Source organism: Rousettus aegyptiacus, unplaced genomic scaffold (genome assembly GCF_014176215.1).
Source record: "Rousettus aegyptiacus isolate mRouAeg1 unplaced genomic scaffold, mRouAeg1.p scaffold_m13_p_5, whole genome shotgun sequence".
In the NCBI taxonomy this organism is placed as follows: Eukaryota; Metazoa; Chordata; class Mammalia; order Chiroptera; family Pteropodidae; genus Rousettus; species Rousettus aegyptiacus.
In genome coordinates, this window is record NW_023416308.1 from 11,720,652 (window position 1) to 11,735,326 (window position 14,675).

General features: G+C 51.7%; 1 protein-coding gene across 5 annotated transcripts in view; it reads left to right on the plus strand.

Moving 5' to 3' along the window:
* The window catches only part of CABP1 (calcium binding protein 1), a 49,064-nt gene that overhangs the window by 27,782 nt on the left and 6,607 nt on the right, over window positions 1–14,675 (plus strand). The window contains exons 1-2 of one of the 5 annotated variants that reach the window (XM_016127169.2): window positions 4,929–8,202; window positions 12,702–12,881. The exons of 1 other annotated variant lie outside the window; for it this stretch is intronic. In XM_016127169.2, the coding sequence (XP_015982655.1) occupies window positions 8,158–8,202; window positions 12,702–12,881 (225 nt within the window). In that variant the 5' untranslated portion in view covers window positions 4,929–8,157. 3 more of the 5 variants (XM_016127170.2, XM_016127168.2, XM_016127171.2) reach the window with 3 other exon arrangements.

Genomic DNA, 14,675 nt, shown 5'->3' on the forward strand with positions numbered 1-14,675 from the left:
AGCGCGGGGCGGGGAAAGGGGCGGGGCGCGGCAGTACCTGGGCCGCCCGGGAGCCGGGGGTGGGCTCTCCGGGGACAGTCGGCGGCCCCTCCAGATCTGCATCGCCAGCCGCCGGGGAACTCAGGGCTCCGGGCGTAGAGGCTGCGTTGTCACATGGGCGGCGGCGACGGGGCCGCATTTAAGCGGCCGGGGTACGGCGCCCGCCTCCAGCGCATCCTTGGGCTTGGCTCCCGCAGGGCGCCCCGCTCTCTGCCCGCCGGGGGCTCCGCGCCGCGCCGCACCGCGCCGCCCCTGCCGGGCCATGCGAGCGCGGGCCCCACCGCGATGAGCTCGCACATCGCCAAAAGCGAGTCCAAGACGTCGCTGCTGAAGGCGGCGGCGACAAGCGGGGGCAGCCGGGTTCCCCGCCACGGCCCTACCCGGGAGCCAAGGCTGCCTAGTCGCCGTCCGCCCGGCACCTGCCCGGGCACGCCGCCGCCGTCCGGGGACCCCAGTTCGCGGAGGCCCCTGTGCCGGCCGGCGCCGCGAGAGGAGGGCGCGCGGGGGAGCCGGCGCGGGCTCCCCCAGGCGCACTGCAGGCCCCGGGAGGCGTTGCCGACCCCGGCGTCCCGACCTTCGCCCCCGTCGCCGCTGCCGCCGGCCCGAGGGCGGGACGGGGAGGAACGGGGGCTGTCCCCGGCACTTGGCCTCCGGGGCTCCCTGCGAGCCCCGGGTCGCGGGGTCTCTGCTCCAGCCGCCGCGTCCGAGGCAGACCCGTTCCTCCACCGGCTGCGCCCCATGCTCAGCTCCGCCTTCGGCCAGGTAAGGGCCGCGCCTCCCGTCCGTGCTTGCTGGAGAGGCGCTCGGGACCCTGCCGCGGCTGAACACCCACAGCCGTCCTCCTGCTGCCTGCAGACCCCGGGGTCACGCTCCCCCTGGTCCTCCTGCAGCTCTGCTCCCTAGCCCGCGCTCCTCCCCCGTGCCTGATTCAGCACCCTGTGCGCTGTCCACGCTCCGGGCCTCTTCTGGGCGAGGCACCACCGCTTAGCCTCCCTCCGTCGGCCAGAATGGGCCAGTCCTGGAAGGGGTTGACCTCCACAAGCCGCCTGGAAATTTGCAGGGGTCAAGGAGGGGCGCTCTGAGCAGGTGGCCCCAAATCCACTCCTCTAGCCTCTGGCCAAGACCTCCAACCAGTGAGCGACCCAAGAAAGCAATGGGTTTGAAGTCCTAGGGTCAAGAGTGGGAACCACCGGGCACACAGCCTTGCTTGCGGATGAAGGACACTAACCATTGCCTGTGATGCCCCCAAACCTGGGAAAAGTTCCGAGAGCTAAAATGTGAAAAGAGAGAAGTGTCGGGGTAGGCATGAAGGAACTGTACAGAGCTGTTGCTCAGACTGGAACTTTGAGGCGTTTTAAGAAGGTTGTCATTCCAGGGGCACCATTAGGATGGCAGGTGGGCAGTCGCGAGTCACAGGACGTGAAATAACATCCAGCAAACCCTCGTTTGAGTTGGCATGCATTCTAAGATCAGAAAGGTCACTAAGGGATCACCAATGGCTCCTTTGGTTTTCTCTAGGCCTTTCTCTCAAGGGTCCCAGGCAGCTGGGCAGCTGTCCTTTAAAAACAGCCCATAATCCAGGTTTGCAGTTTCGGGATATGCTGCTGGGGAGAGAGGCTCAGCAGAAAGGAACCTGTGAACTCCTGAGCAAAGCCAGGATTTCCTCCAGGTCTGAGTCCATAATTAAGTCAAACTCACTGGCACAGCTTTGAGACAGTTCTGCGGCAGCCAAGGAGGGGTATGATGCGGAGGTCTGATCAGAGCGTTTGCATGGTGTGCGGGGGGTGGGTGCAAGCATTTCTGTGCTTGGATGTAGTGTAAAGAAGCTGTTTTAAGCTCCTGGCTTGCCATGCTGGATCAGAATTCCAGGGAGGCCGTGTGTGTTTTGCTTCAGATCTGCAAATTCCTTTTCAAAAAACTACTCCTCAGTGGCTGATGCCCGTCAAGGTCTGACGTGAAGGCAACTGCACATGGATTTGGGTTGCACGGGGCTGCTGTGATAGGGCAGCCGTGTATGGCTTTGTTCCTGCCGGGAGCCCTCGTTAGCCGAGTTAGCTGGAAACAGTTCTCCAGTGTAGAGATTTGGATGCAGAGCTGTGAGAGTTAGTGCGATAATGTGTTGAGGGAGAAGTTCACTGCAGTGGCTTATGTATTAGTGAGGACGTGTAGGGTGTTTAGAGCAGCAGTGGTCTGTAGAGTGGGTCTGGATTGCAAAAGGAATGCTGTATTTTGAATCAGTGACACCTATTCATACATTTATTAAAAAAAATTTTTTGAGTATCTACTTTGCTCATGCATTTGCTTGGCTTTAGGGAGACAAGCGAGAACAAGGTAGCTAGGGTTCTGGATGGTTTGGAGCTTACAATTTAGCAGTTTGCAAGAGTAGGCCATTGGCCCACAGTCACATACTTTCTAGTTATTTAGTCTGCTAGTGATCTAACTTTGTTCCTAGAAAAAGAACCCTTTCTTTCCAGTCTTGCAGAATTTGCCTGCGTGGGCCCTTTGTGAGGTCAGAGTATCTCAGCTACCTGATTTTCCTCCTTCTCTTCTTTTTCAGCCATTAAATAAAGAATATTCTCCAGCCCAGTGTTCTAAAATGTCACCAGAGTCACCTGAGTCAGGAAGGGCTAGAAGGTCCCATCAAATATTTACTACCTCCCTCTGGAAGCTCTTACCTCTGGAGCTGCTGACTTTTTCTTTAAAGTTCAGTGCATTCCATTCGGGCTTCCTGCTGAAATCTCTAAGGGAGTTGCATGAACAACAAAATCTGGCCTGGGACTTTGTATCAGAGTTTCCAGTCTCCTATGACAAGCTGTAATCAGTCTTTCCTTCCCTTCTTTTTGCACTGAGATTTCTGTCCTTGGAGACAGAGTCAGGACCAAGAGAAGGGCACGGGGGTTCTAAATACAGAAAGTTTCAGATAGGATCTGCTTAGGATAAAATATTAACCTTGAGGAAGTATTTTTTTTTCATCTCTCCCAAGTTTATTTTTTTAGCCATAAGTGAATCTTTTAACCTCATTCAGCCTGTTTCTATATCTGCAAAATAGGGATAATCATAGGGCCCCAGTTGGTTTTGGGGAGATTAAACGAGATATGGAGATATGTACAGAACTTGGCCCAGTGTGTGACCCAGAGCAAAGGCTCTAACAATGTTAGTTATAATTATTGTTGTTGTTGTTGTTATTGATTAACTACCAAGACCATTTGTAATAGAGTCAGGGAGAACCAGTGTTCAAAGTGACACTGAAGGTACCAAAGTAGACTCCTGCATTAGAGGAAAGAGAAATTAGGATTCTTTTAGTGACAGAGCATCCTTACTGTTTGCAGGGAGACAGTGTGGTTTTAATGCTAAGGCATGGAACAGTGGCTTAGGAGATCGTGGAGCTGCAGGTTCCAGTCTCAGCTCTGTCACTGCTGTGACCTTGGGCCTCTTATTTTCTCTCTCTGGTCTGGGTTTCCTCATCCAAGAAATGAGAGTGACAAAAACTACCTTGCAGAGTTATTATGAGGGTTATCCGAGATTAAGGATATGAAATGATCTAGTTCAGAGTGGGTGCTGGAAAAAGGGCAACCTTCATTAATGTTCTTAATATAATAATTGTCTGAATGAGAGCCTGTGTAAGGTACTTTGAAAGCTGTCTCTGAGCCAAATGAGGAAGGCCATTAAAGGAAGGAGCTGAATGAAAAAGGACCTTCCCTCGTACTCTCTTGATGGCCAGCTATGGACATGCCACCCAGCTGCCTAGAGAGAAGATGTGGTCTCAGAAATTAATTCAGAATAGGCATGACTTGGGGCAATTCTTGGCACTGGGCCTTGGAAAACTATTTTATAAACAGTCTTTCTGCTCCTTACCCTATGTTTAGGAAGAAACACTCTTGTAGAGGAGGCAAATGTGAATTAAACAAACAGCTCTGCCCTATGTTTTTATTTTTTTTCCTAGCTTTAGAGACATCTCTTTTGATTTGGGTAGGCTATCCAATTCCCAAACTGCTTCGCACATAGTGGGATCACTGTGATCCTATATACTAATGAGTGAGTCAATGAGTAAATGACTTGTATCTCCAGCCTCTGGAGTGCAGGGCTTTCTTAGTTCCTATAGTTTAGATAGGGGAGAGAGACCATGAGCGTTTGGCTCCTAACAGATTCAATCACACCGGACCTACGTTCCTAGGATGAGGGCTGTGTATAATACTCACTCTTGCCCCACCAAGTGTCTCCCTATCCCTACGAGTGTCTCCCGACAGCTCGCTGAAAGGGCTGGGAGCCCCTATTGCCTTTCCTCTGGGGTCTGGGGAAGGGGAAGGGGAAGGGGAAGGTCAGTCTGTGGTTAACGTCAATCATAGGAAGTCCCTGGGGATATCTGTGTTTGCCTCTGGCTGTTTTGGGGAAGCAACAAGGGTATTTGACACCTCAGTCTAGAGCCCACTAAACAATTGAGAAAATATCTTCTCACCATCTTCACCGCAACCTGTGAAGGTAGCATTATCTTCCTCCATTTTAGAGATGAGGAAACAGGTTCAAGAGAGGGGAAGTGGCTTGTCCAAAAGTCACAGAGAGCTGTGATGTGGTCTGCCTATCTCTGACCAACCTGCCTGTGCCACACCATGCTGGTTTGGAAGTGACCTAAGTATGTTTCCTATTTGTCAGAAGCCTCCATAAAACACTTCTCAGGTTAAGACCTAGCTTTCCCTGAGTGTCTTAGCACTGGGCTGCCATCCAAGTTCAAATGCTAGTGATAGAACTGATCAGGGCCACTGAAGGCAGCCTCGCTCCTAATCAGGAATAATCAGCAATGGGTTTATCCTTCTCATCTCTCTGATCCTATTATTCCATTCCAGAGCTCAAAGTGTGGCTTGAGGGGGGTGGGGGTGGCGTGGGGCTGCTGCCGCAGTGAGTGGGGATGGGGAGGTAGGACCGTGCGACGTGCTTTGCTCCTTCGAGAAGCCCCCACCATTCAGCCCTTTTAAAAATTTTCTGCCAACTGCCACTTCCAGATCACCGGTTACCCCTGTCATTTAGGACCACCAGCTCCCAGGGACCTGCCAAGCTCAAAATAGCTAAAGCAAGCTCTGGGTTTGAATCCCTGAATCTCTTGCTGCCTTTAAGCCTCAAGCTTTCTTGAAGAAGGATGAGGTTTCTTCAAAGTGCGTGACTTTTCCATAGGGGCCTGGTTTTGCTGTCTTCTGTCTTCTATTTCCAAGGACAGAGGCATATCCCAAGGTCGACAAGTGGGTGCTGTGTTCTGGGCTGGCCTGCAGGGGGCAGGAGTCACCAGGTCTGAGTGGATGTCCTGCTGAGAGAATGGAGACCATACCCCCCCCCCCACTCTTTAAGACCTAGAAGGCGCCTGACACTGTGCCAAGCCCTTTGCATGTATTATCTCATTAACTGCTCACAAGAGCCCTATTGAGGAAAGGGTTACTAGAGGACCCATTTTATAAAGAAAGAAACTGAGGCTCAGAAAAATGAACATGTCCTAAAGGTCACATAGATGCTAGGCAGCTGGGTAAGATTTGAACCCAAGTCTGTCTGACTGCATTCCAAGCCCTTAGCCTCTGATTCAGTGGTTCTCCACACTGGCTGCAGGTTAGAGGCTCCTGGAGTACTCGACACCACCAATGTCCAGAGCCCACCTATTTCTAATAAGTCTGAATCTCTGGGGAAGCTCCCCAGTGAGTCTTAGCTGCAGCCAGCATTGAGAATCTCTGCTTTATACTGTGCTGCCTTTTTATGTATCTACCTGTGTAAGTTGGTGTGAATTAGGTTTGTACCTGAAGCCTGACCCATCTCCCCTCCAGTGAGGTCGCTGGTGAATCCTGGCTTTTCAAAAGAGTCTACAGATGGTCAGTTTTCTAGCTTCGGTCTACAAGTCTTTCCTGATCCCCCTGGAATAAGTGAGATTCCTCTGCCTCAGAGTTCTCAGAGTTTTTGTTTCCCCTTCATAGCATTTACCTGAAATGTAATTAAATGTATATTCCCCGCTCTTTAATATCTCTTGCCCAGCTGCTAGAATGTAAGCTCCCTGAAAGCAGGGACCGTATTTATCCTGTTGCTCACAGGATTTCTAGAGCCAGGCACAGTGCCTGGCACATGAACACTGGACAAAGGGTACTTCTCTTTTTCCATGTTAATGATTACTTATAGAGTACCTGTTATGTGCCATGCGCTTTCCCACATACGCATTATAAGCAAGAGAGGGAGGAAGCCCCATTTTCCAGGCAAGAAAACTGAAGCTCTGAACTGTGAGACGTCAGAAGGCGGCAGAGCCAGGACTCGACCCCAGGCCTGCAGATACTTCTCATTCATCTGAGTCCATTGCTGTTCCTCATGACCCTGACCTCTGACCTCTCACCCCAGCCCCTGGAGATGCCGCTTCGTGCTCTGTTTCTGAGGAACGTGGCTTTGAAGAAGGCACTTAAGTTGGCTGCCCACTCTTTCAATTCCAGCTCTCCATTGTCTTCACCCCCTTTCCTGCCCTTTAGGCAGCAACAACAACCCAGTCTCCCCGCTCTGTCGGGGCGGGGGGGGGGGGCGGGGGGCGGTGCCCTTCTCCATATTCCCCTCTGGAGGTTTGGCCGGAACAAAGTTACTGAATAACTCCCCAGACTAAACCATTCCGATGTCGTCAGCAGCAGCACTGTCATCAAGAGCTCTCCAGGGACCTCCTTCCCCAGCTCCCTGGCAGCGAGCCTGTAGCACCTTCTGGGCAGCGACTCCACCCATCTTCTCTAATGGGAGTTCTAACCAGCCACCCACAACTGGGCAAAAAGTTTTGGGAGAGGAGCCTCTCTGGACTGGAAACTCAGGGATGCGACGCATGTTAAGGGTTGTTGCCATCAGGGGCTACGTTCGGCTTCCTGACCTATCTCTGGTGCCCCCTGCTGGGAAAAGCTGGGAGCAAGGAACCCGGCACTTCCTCTCCAGGGTCATCTGGCTGAGGCTCTAGGTCTCACATCACCTGAGGCTCGAGATGAATTCACTTCAAAGCTGGAACCCGGAGGGATGAAGAAGAGCCAGTCGCCTACAAAGTTCCAGTCATGGGACCTGGAAGACCACTTCGCAAAGGGCGGCCTCTCTTCTCTGCACCCCAAGGAAGCCCGGTGAAAAATTCTCGCTGAAGATTAGGCAGAGGATTAGGAGAAGGTTCGCAGCCCTCGCTCACTCCCTCTGTGCCAGCACTGCCTCCATCATGGGTCCCTCAGGGCCCTCTCGGTTTCCCTTCGGTTGGAGAGAGCACTTGGCGAAGGGAGCAAGCAGAAGGAACTGATCACTGCGGTCGGCTCAGCTGTGCTTCCAGTCCCTGGAGCCTCATCCCATTTCAATGACGAGGCAAGTGTGAAAAATGGAGCGTGATGGAGACGTCACAACGTCACAAGATATCCCAGGCCCTCAGATGGAGCCGCTTGCTCTCACGCCAGCTGTGATTGCCAGGGGGCAATTAGAATGTGCGTTCGTCCCTGTGTGCTTGTGTACGCATGTGTGTGCGTGTGTGTGTGTGTGTGTGTATGTGTGTGTGTGTGTGTGCACGCACACAAGGCTGGGAGCTGGGAGGCACCCTGGCTTTGGGAACCCAAACTAGCCCGATTCTCCTTCCAGGTCTGCTGGCCTAATTCCCAGCCGCAGCTGTCATTCTAGGCCCCCTGCCCTGAGGCAATCTCCCTAGCAGATTTGGCAGCCAGTGGGAGGGCGGGGAGGGACCGAGGGAACTGGAATGAGCCTGAGCCCTAGACTGAGAGGCCTGAGCACTAATCTGATGGAGATGATCCGGCAGCCTTCTCCAGCTTGGCTGCCCTCTGCCATCAGCTCTCCCGGCTATTTTCTCTGTGCCCTGCATGCGCCCCTCCTGCCTTCATCTCCTTAAGAAAGTGCCCAGAAAGTTAAACCCACACACACAATCCACAAAAAAAAAAAAAAAAAAAAAAAAAAAAAATCAGCAGGAGCAGGCAGACGAGTGAGAGAGCACGCGCACAAGAGAGAGGACTCCGATTAGTCCTGGAGGAAGAGCGCGGGGCAGAGAGAGGCTGGGGTTGGCGGTAACAGGGACTAAGGTCTCCTAGTCCCCAGGAGCCTCCTTCATGGACCTGGGGATCCTCAGAGGGGCTGCCTCAGCTTAGGATGGGGAACTGTGTCAAGTCTCCACTGAGAAATCTCTCAAGGAAGGTATGTTTCTGAGACCTGGGGCGTGGGGAGGGGGGGTTGGGGGGCATCTTCCCATCCGTCCCAGGTGTTGGGCGTGGAAAAGGCGGGCTTCTGAAGCTCGCCACCCTTCGTGTGGGTTCTGTCTGGAGCTGCTTTCCTGTTTCCTACTTCCAGATTCCCTCCCTTCTGTGTCCCAGGCTCCGAGCTGAAGTTGAGAGTTGGAGCTGCATGGGGGACTGTGTTTGGGAATTCGTACAAGATTCGGGAAAGAACTGCATAGCTCCTGGGATGTAAAATGAAAAGCATGGCTCCTTAGGATGTCAGAGTGGACAAACCCCTTTGAGCTGGATCAGAAGAGGTTTGCGCTGAGCTGAGCTTTGTCCCTGTTGCTGCTAAGGCTCCTCAGCAGTAGGGCTGGGGGCTCATTCACCTCCTTTGAGGGTCTCTGGTGGTCTCTAAGCCTTCAGAGTGGTGGGTTTTGAAGCAGACCCTGTGGCTACTGAAAGAAGGCAAGCAGAGTATCCCCTTTCTACCCTCCCTAATTCTTAAGTCAGGTCAGAGAATCTCAACTTGGACCACACTGGTTCAGGGACCAGAATTGTTTCCATTAATAAATAGGATGTTGAGCAAAGGTGTCTGTATGTCACTTTCTGTAGTAGATTTGTTGCTTATATACCAGGATCATATCCTCTTGCAAGAATTTCTTTTGAAAGGCAAATAATCACCTCTAATGCATCTTTCATGCAAGCCTGGACTTTCATCTAGAGGGTTTTGCTTCAAGTGGGCTCTACCTGTATTCCTAGCCCTCTGTGGTCAGGCTGTAGAAGAAACTCAGATATTATTAAAGGAAGAAGGAATGATAGTGATGTTTTCTTGCGGTGCTTTCTTTTTCCAAATAAGGAACTTAATTGCCACTTAGGTCAAGTGACTTACTCAAGGTCTCAGATTAGTTAATGGCCCCTCTGCCCCCGACCCCATCTACCACCTATGTCAGTTTGAGAGCATCTCAATTTAGGACATTTCGAGCTTTTCTGCTCATCGTCTTCCTCATTTAGCTAAGCTGCTCACATCAAATTCCTTTTAATCTTCGCTGTTCCTTGGATCCTTCTGAGGGTTGACTGTGTCTTCTGTGCATCCTTCCCCCATCATCCGTCATCTTCTTAGGGGAGTCTTTTGCACCAGAAGTGGCCTCCCCGCTGTTGCAGAGAGGCAGAAACTGATCTGAATTAGTTTAGAGGATCACAGGGTGAAACCCTTTCCCTGGTTCCGTCTGGAGCTTGAAGAGGTGAATTTAAAAACAAGAATTGCCCTTTGGTCCCACCCCAGCCATCTTCCTTTACATGGCAGAGTGCTAAAGAATCAGATTTCTCAAGTCTCCTCTTTCCAGCCATGTGACCTTGGGCAAGTTACTTGACCTCTCTGCGCCTCAGTTCTTTGTCCATCAAGCGGAAATACTTGTGAGAACTATAAAGTGAGGCGATTGTGAAAACTAAAGAGTGGTGCGCTCTCCCTGGAATAGAGTACTCAACAAAGGGTAGCTAGTCGTATTGTCATCACAATCACAATTTTTGCACTCTGGGTTTTCTGAGCAGGGGGGTGGAGAAAAAGGAAAATAGAGATTTTGAGATCATGGACTAAGACCGAAGATTCTAAAACTTAACTCACCACATGTAATGTAATATTTTTATAAAAATAATAATCGCTCTTTCCTGAATATCTACAATGTCTCCAGCTTCTGTTATCTCATTTTCTCTTTTCCACCGAAGAGTTCTCTTAGCTATTTTATGGAGAAAGGAGTTGGTCTTAAGAGAGGAAAGCTTGCCTAAGGTCGCACAGCCGACCGGACACCGAGCTTGGATTTTAAACCCTGGTCTGTGTGAATCCAGAGCTGGTATTTTATTTTTATTTTTGCCATTCTCTTCTTCCTGCTGTCAGAAATGTTATTCATAGATTTCTGAATCTGACCTTACACGTCATCTGGTCCAAATTCCCACTGACTGAGGCAGTCCCCTCTCCCTCCTCACCAAATGCATGTTAATTTGACTTCTCCTTGGACACCTTTCAGTGAGAGGAGCCGTGACCTGCATCCACTTGGCCAGCTTGTGTTGTTAGAAAGCTGTGAGGTCGTGGGGCATCCTGGGACATCCTATTGCCATGCCACACTCAGGAGACGTCCCCTCAGTGCCAGGAGACATTGTCAGCCTGTGGGTGGCTGCCCACTTGGCTTCCTGAGTGGTAGCTGAGGAACTGGTAATGGCGAGAGGAGACCTGCTCCAGGCTCTGAGCGGAGCAGGACTGGGCTGTCAGGTGCCATCACTGGCCGGGGAAGAACAGCAGCTTCCCGGGGCAACTTGGTGCCAGGCAGTATTATGATCAAGAGATGCAGTGGAAATTCCCCAGCCACCACTAGTTCATTCTTCGTGGGAGAAAATTCTTCTCCATCCTTTTCGCTTCTTTCCTGATTGGCAAATATTCTCCCACTTCTTCTGGAGCCAGAAGTAAATGCCTTCTGGCACCCAGCATCTCTTAAGTCGTATCACCATCACCATCATCGTCATCATCGTCATTGTCATCACCATGGCAACTCCATTTATATGACTCTTGCCATGCACTAGGCACCATGCAATAGCTCATTTATTTCTCGGAAAGATCCTGTGTGTCGCTATGATTATCCCCATTATACAGAAAAGGAAACTGAGCACGGAGAGGTAAAGTGACCTGCCCAAGGTCACATAACAAGCAAGCGGCAGAGCCAGAATTTGTCCCCAAGACCATGTGAGTCCAAAACCAATAGACTAAACTGCTCCTCAGAGTTCCATGCTGCCTTCTGACTCCTCCTTCCTGGGTTGTGCTCACTCAGAACCAAGTGTGTGAGAGTCCACTAGAATTAAAAGATTACTTCTCTACAAACATCTCCTGAGATTGTTTCCTGCGGTTAAGCCACTGTCTGCTCCCAGGCGTCCTCAGAACCAGCCTGCAGTCAGGAAGGTCTCTCTGGCTTTGCCCTGAACTCTAGCCCATGTCCCAGAAGCCTGTGTGAGTGTGGCCAAGGCTCTGAACCTCATTTGGCATCAAATCAGAATGGCCCTTGGTCTGTCTGACATCCCTCAAATTGCACTCACTGAACTTGGGCCTTGGACTGAGTGAGGTTCTTCACCTTGAGTCTGAGTTGTAGCTTCCCCTTCCTGAGTGGCACCTGAATACTGCTGCCCCCTCTATTGGCCTGGAAGACGCTTAGGAAGTTGGAGGGGAGTCTAGTCTGTAGCCCCACAGTGTGGGGCTTTGGGGAGAAGACATGTGGGAGGACAAGGTGTGACGGGCAGGTCGTTCTGCTTCTCAGCCCAGGAGGACAGGCTGCCCCCTAGGCGTTAAAATCTTCTCCTGGGTGTGACCTTCTTTGAGCGAGAGGAACCTGGCAGGAAGAGGAGGTACCGCAAGATGGAAGGGTGGAGTATGCAGCTCTGGACCCTGTGGGGGCCCCGGGCACCCCGGGGAGGCCGGGGTGGGATAGAATGTTGTGTCTGGATGCTGCTGTTGTCCTAAGGGGAACGGTCTGTGGGCAGTGCTGCCTTTTTATAGCTCCATGGGAACCATCAGGGAGGAGGTTGGGTTGGCAAGGGCCTGGGAGCACAGCTATATTCGGTAAGCAGAGAAGGTCCCTGCCCCAGCCTCCAGAGGTCAGTGGGCTGGGCCGGGCAGAGAGCCAGGGAAAGCAGGAGGGGGAAAGGGAGACTTGCTGGTGGCAGAGTGTCTAGTCTCAAGGCCGCAAACTGGGTGGGATCCGACCCACAGACATCCTTTGTTTCGCCCACACGGAAGGCCTGGCTATGTTGGACTGGAGTTAAGTATTGCTGCTCCTTCAGAGGGGGTGCACAGCATCCATTTAGCCCCAGGCCCCGCCTCTCACACCTGCCAGCTTCATTTATTTAGTTATGGCCTCTGTGTTTGCAACCTCCAGTCTAGAAGACTAGCTAAGCCTGCTCTCCATGTTTCTCTCTGATTGTCCTCACTGCCTTTCAGTGGGGATCCAATGGGGGTAGGGTCAGAAGTCAGGATGGGGGCTTAGGCCCAGGATTGTGCTGGGATGTTGGGACAATCTTGGAGAAAGACGTTATTCCATTAGTCTTTGAATGAAAACTTCCCATTGGTTGGAACAGAAGCCTCACGCTACCTGCTTCTCTCTCTGAGCTTCTGCATGCATGTGAGTGTGTGATTCCGTGCACGTGTGTGTGTGTGTGTGTGTGTGTGTGTGTGTGTGTGTGTGTACACAGTGGGTACCACACCCAACTCTCCCTGGAGCATCTGTTTCAGTCAAGGATCGGAGACTGCATCTGTTGGATGAATCTGATGCCCACTCTTGTGCATCCCAAGGGATCTCGGAACCCTGCTGTTGGATTCTCAAGGGTCTCTCTTGAGGAGATCCCTTTCTAGGACCAAGAGCCAGGCTGGGGCCAAGAGGGCTCATTGGGCAAGGAGATGACGCCTGCCTCTCTTTTGTATTTGCTTGGTGCTGGCTGAAGATGCGCCAAGAGGAGAAGACCAGCTACAGGGTGGTGCAGACGAGCGAGGAGGGGCTGGCAGCCAGCGGCGAGCTCCCTGGACCACTCCTGACGCTGGCCCAGAACTGTGCCATCATGCACAACCTGCTGGGCCCCGCCTGCATTTTCCTGCGCAAGGGCTTCGCTGAGAACAGGCAGCCTGTACGTAAGTTGGCCCCAGTGGAGCCAGGCTCAGCTTAGCTTCACAGGGCGTGAGGATTTGCTGGATAGAACAGGAGCTCTGATCACAGCAGTACGTGTCCCGCAGCAGATACACCTCAAACCCTCAGCTACGAATCTGACCCACACACTTCCCACTCATGGCTACAAAGCACTGGTGAGTTCACCTCCACCGGCAAGAAATAATAGCAGCTAACATTGCTTTGGGTTTTTATCAGTTCTATTCATTCATTCATTCATTCATTCATTCATTCATTTTTGAGCACTTACTATGTGCCAGGCACTGCACTAAGTGCTTTGGTGTATTGCCCCGTTTAAGACTCAGATCAAGTCTAAGAGGTAGGTCCTATTATCCCCATTTTACAGATGAGGAATCTGAGTTGGAGAAGTAACCCACTCAAGGTAATAGCTACCGGGTGACAGAGGCAGGATTCAGACTCAGAAAGTATGACTCAGGGGCCTCCCGTGCTCTCAGTGACAGTACTGAGTGCACACAGCACCGTCCAGCAGAACTTTCTGCAATGATAGAAACATTTTGTAATCTGCACTGTCCAATACAGTAGCCACTAAGCCACATGTGGCTATTGAGCACTTGACATCTGGCTGGTGCAACTGAGAATCTGAAATATTAATTCTATTTAATTCCTATTCAAAGTGAAATAACCACATATGGCTACTGTATTGGACGGCCTCCTACGGGGATCTGAAAGGCCACAGGGAGGAGGGGGATGGTGGCGGTGTTACAGATACAACCGTTTGTAGGTTCCATTTATGGACTGCCACATGCTAAACACTTTACATAGCTTGCCTCATGGAATGTTCCCAAAGGCCCCGTGAGGTGGGTCCTGGTATTAACCCATTTTTACAGATGAGGAAACTGTGGATCACTGCAGGGACCTTTCAAGATCTCACAGCTAAGAAGTAGTAAATCTGGGCTTTGCAGTTGAGTCCGTCTGACTACAGAGGCCAGACTCCTCCCTAACTGCATACGCTGGGGAGGAAGGATACGCATGCGCTCCATTCCCACCCAAGCCCTAGCCCCCGAGTTGGTGCTCATGGTTTCCCTGCAACATCAGTGGACGTCCCCAGTTCTACTCAGAGCACCACACACATACCCCCGCCTCTCTGCACAGAGGAGTGTGTGACCCAAGGGCCAGCCACCAGGACACAGACAAACTAGTTCCAGCCACAGGCACATGGCAAAGGGCTTTCCTGCTCCATGATTCTAGCTATGCAAAATGTATCGAGGAGGCTGGAGTGGGGGTCAGCAGCGCCCCATTTCTCTCCAGTCTTGCAGAGCTGGGTCCTGGAGAAACGGGGGGCTGCTTGAGCCCGAAGGGTGGAAACGACTTGTTATGTCCGAGTAACTTGTCCTCGTAAGTGCGCTCTGCATGTGTGTACGCACACATCCTTGCCTACTCGCTCATTTTCACTTACTGGGAGTTGTAGGCATTGTAAAAAAACATCCTTTTCGGTCACCCAAGATCCAAGGCTGACTAGGAACAGGGGTGACAACACTTGCACTATGCGCCATGACAGGATTTTTAAGTGGAAGTCCATATGGTCATCTCACAGAGACATATATACCTTCCGTGATTCCTGCCCTCAGCTAGGAATGCCACCCGCAGGACCTGCCAGCTCGTGGCCTTCTCATTCCAAGCATACCTACACTCTCAACACTATCCTGTCACATATAGCCACTCTGAGCACCGGGTTCTGTGCACCTGGTTGTCCCAAAGATGTTGCTTAACGGCCCCTTTTTAGAAGAGTCTCAGA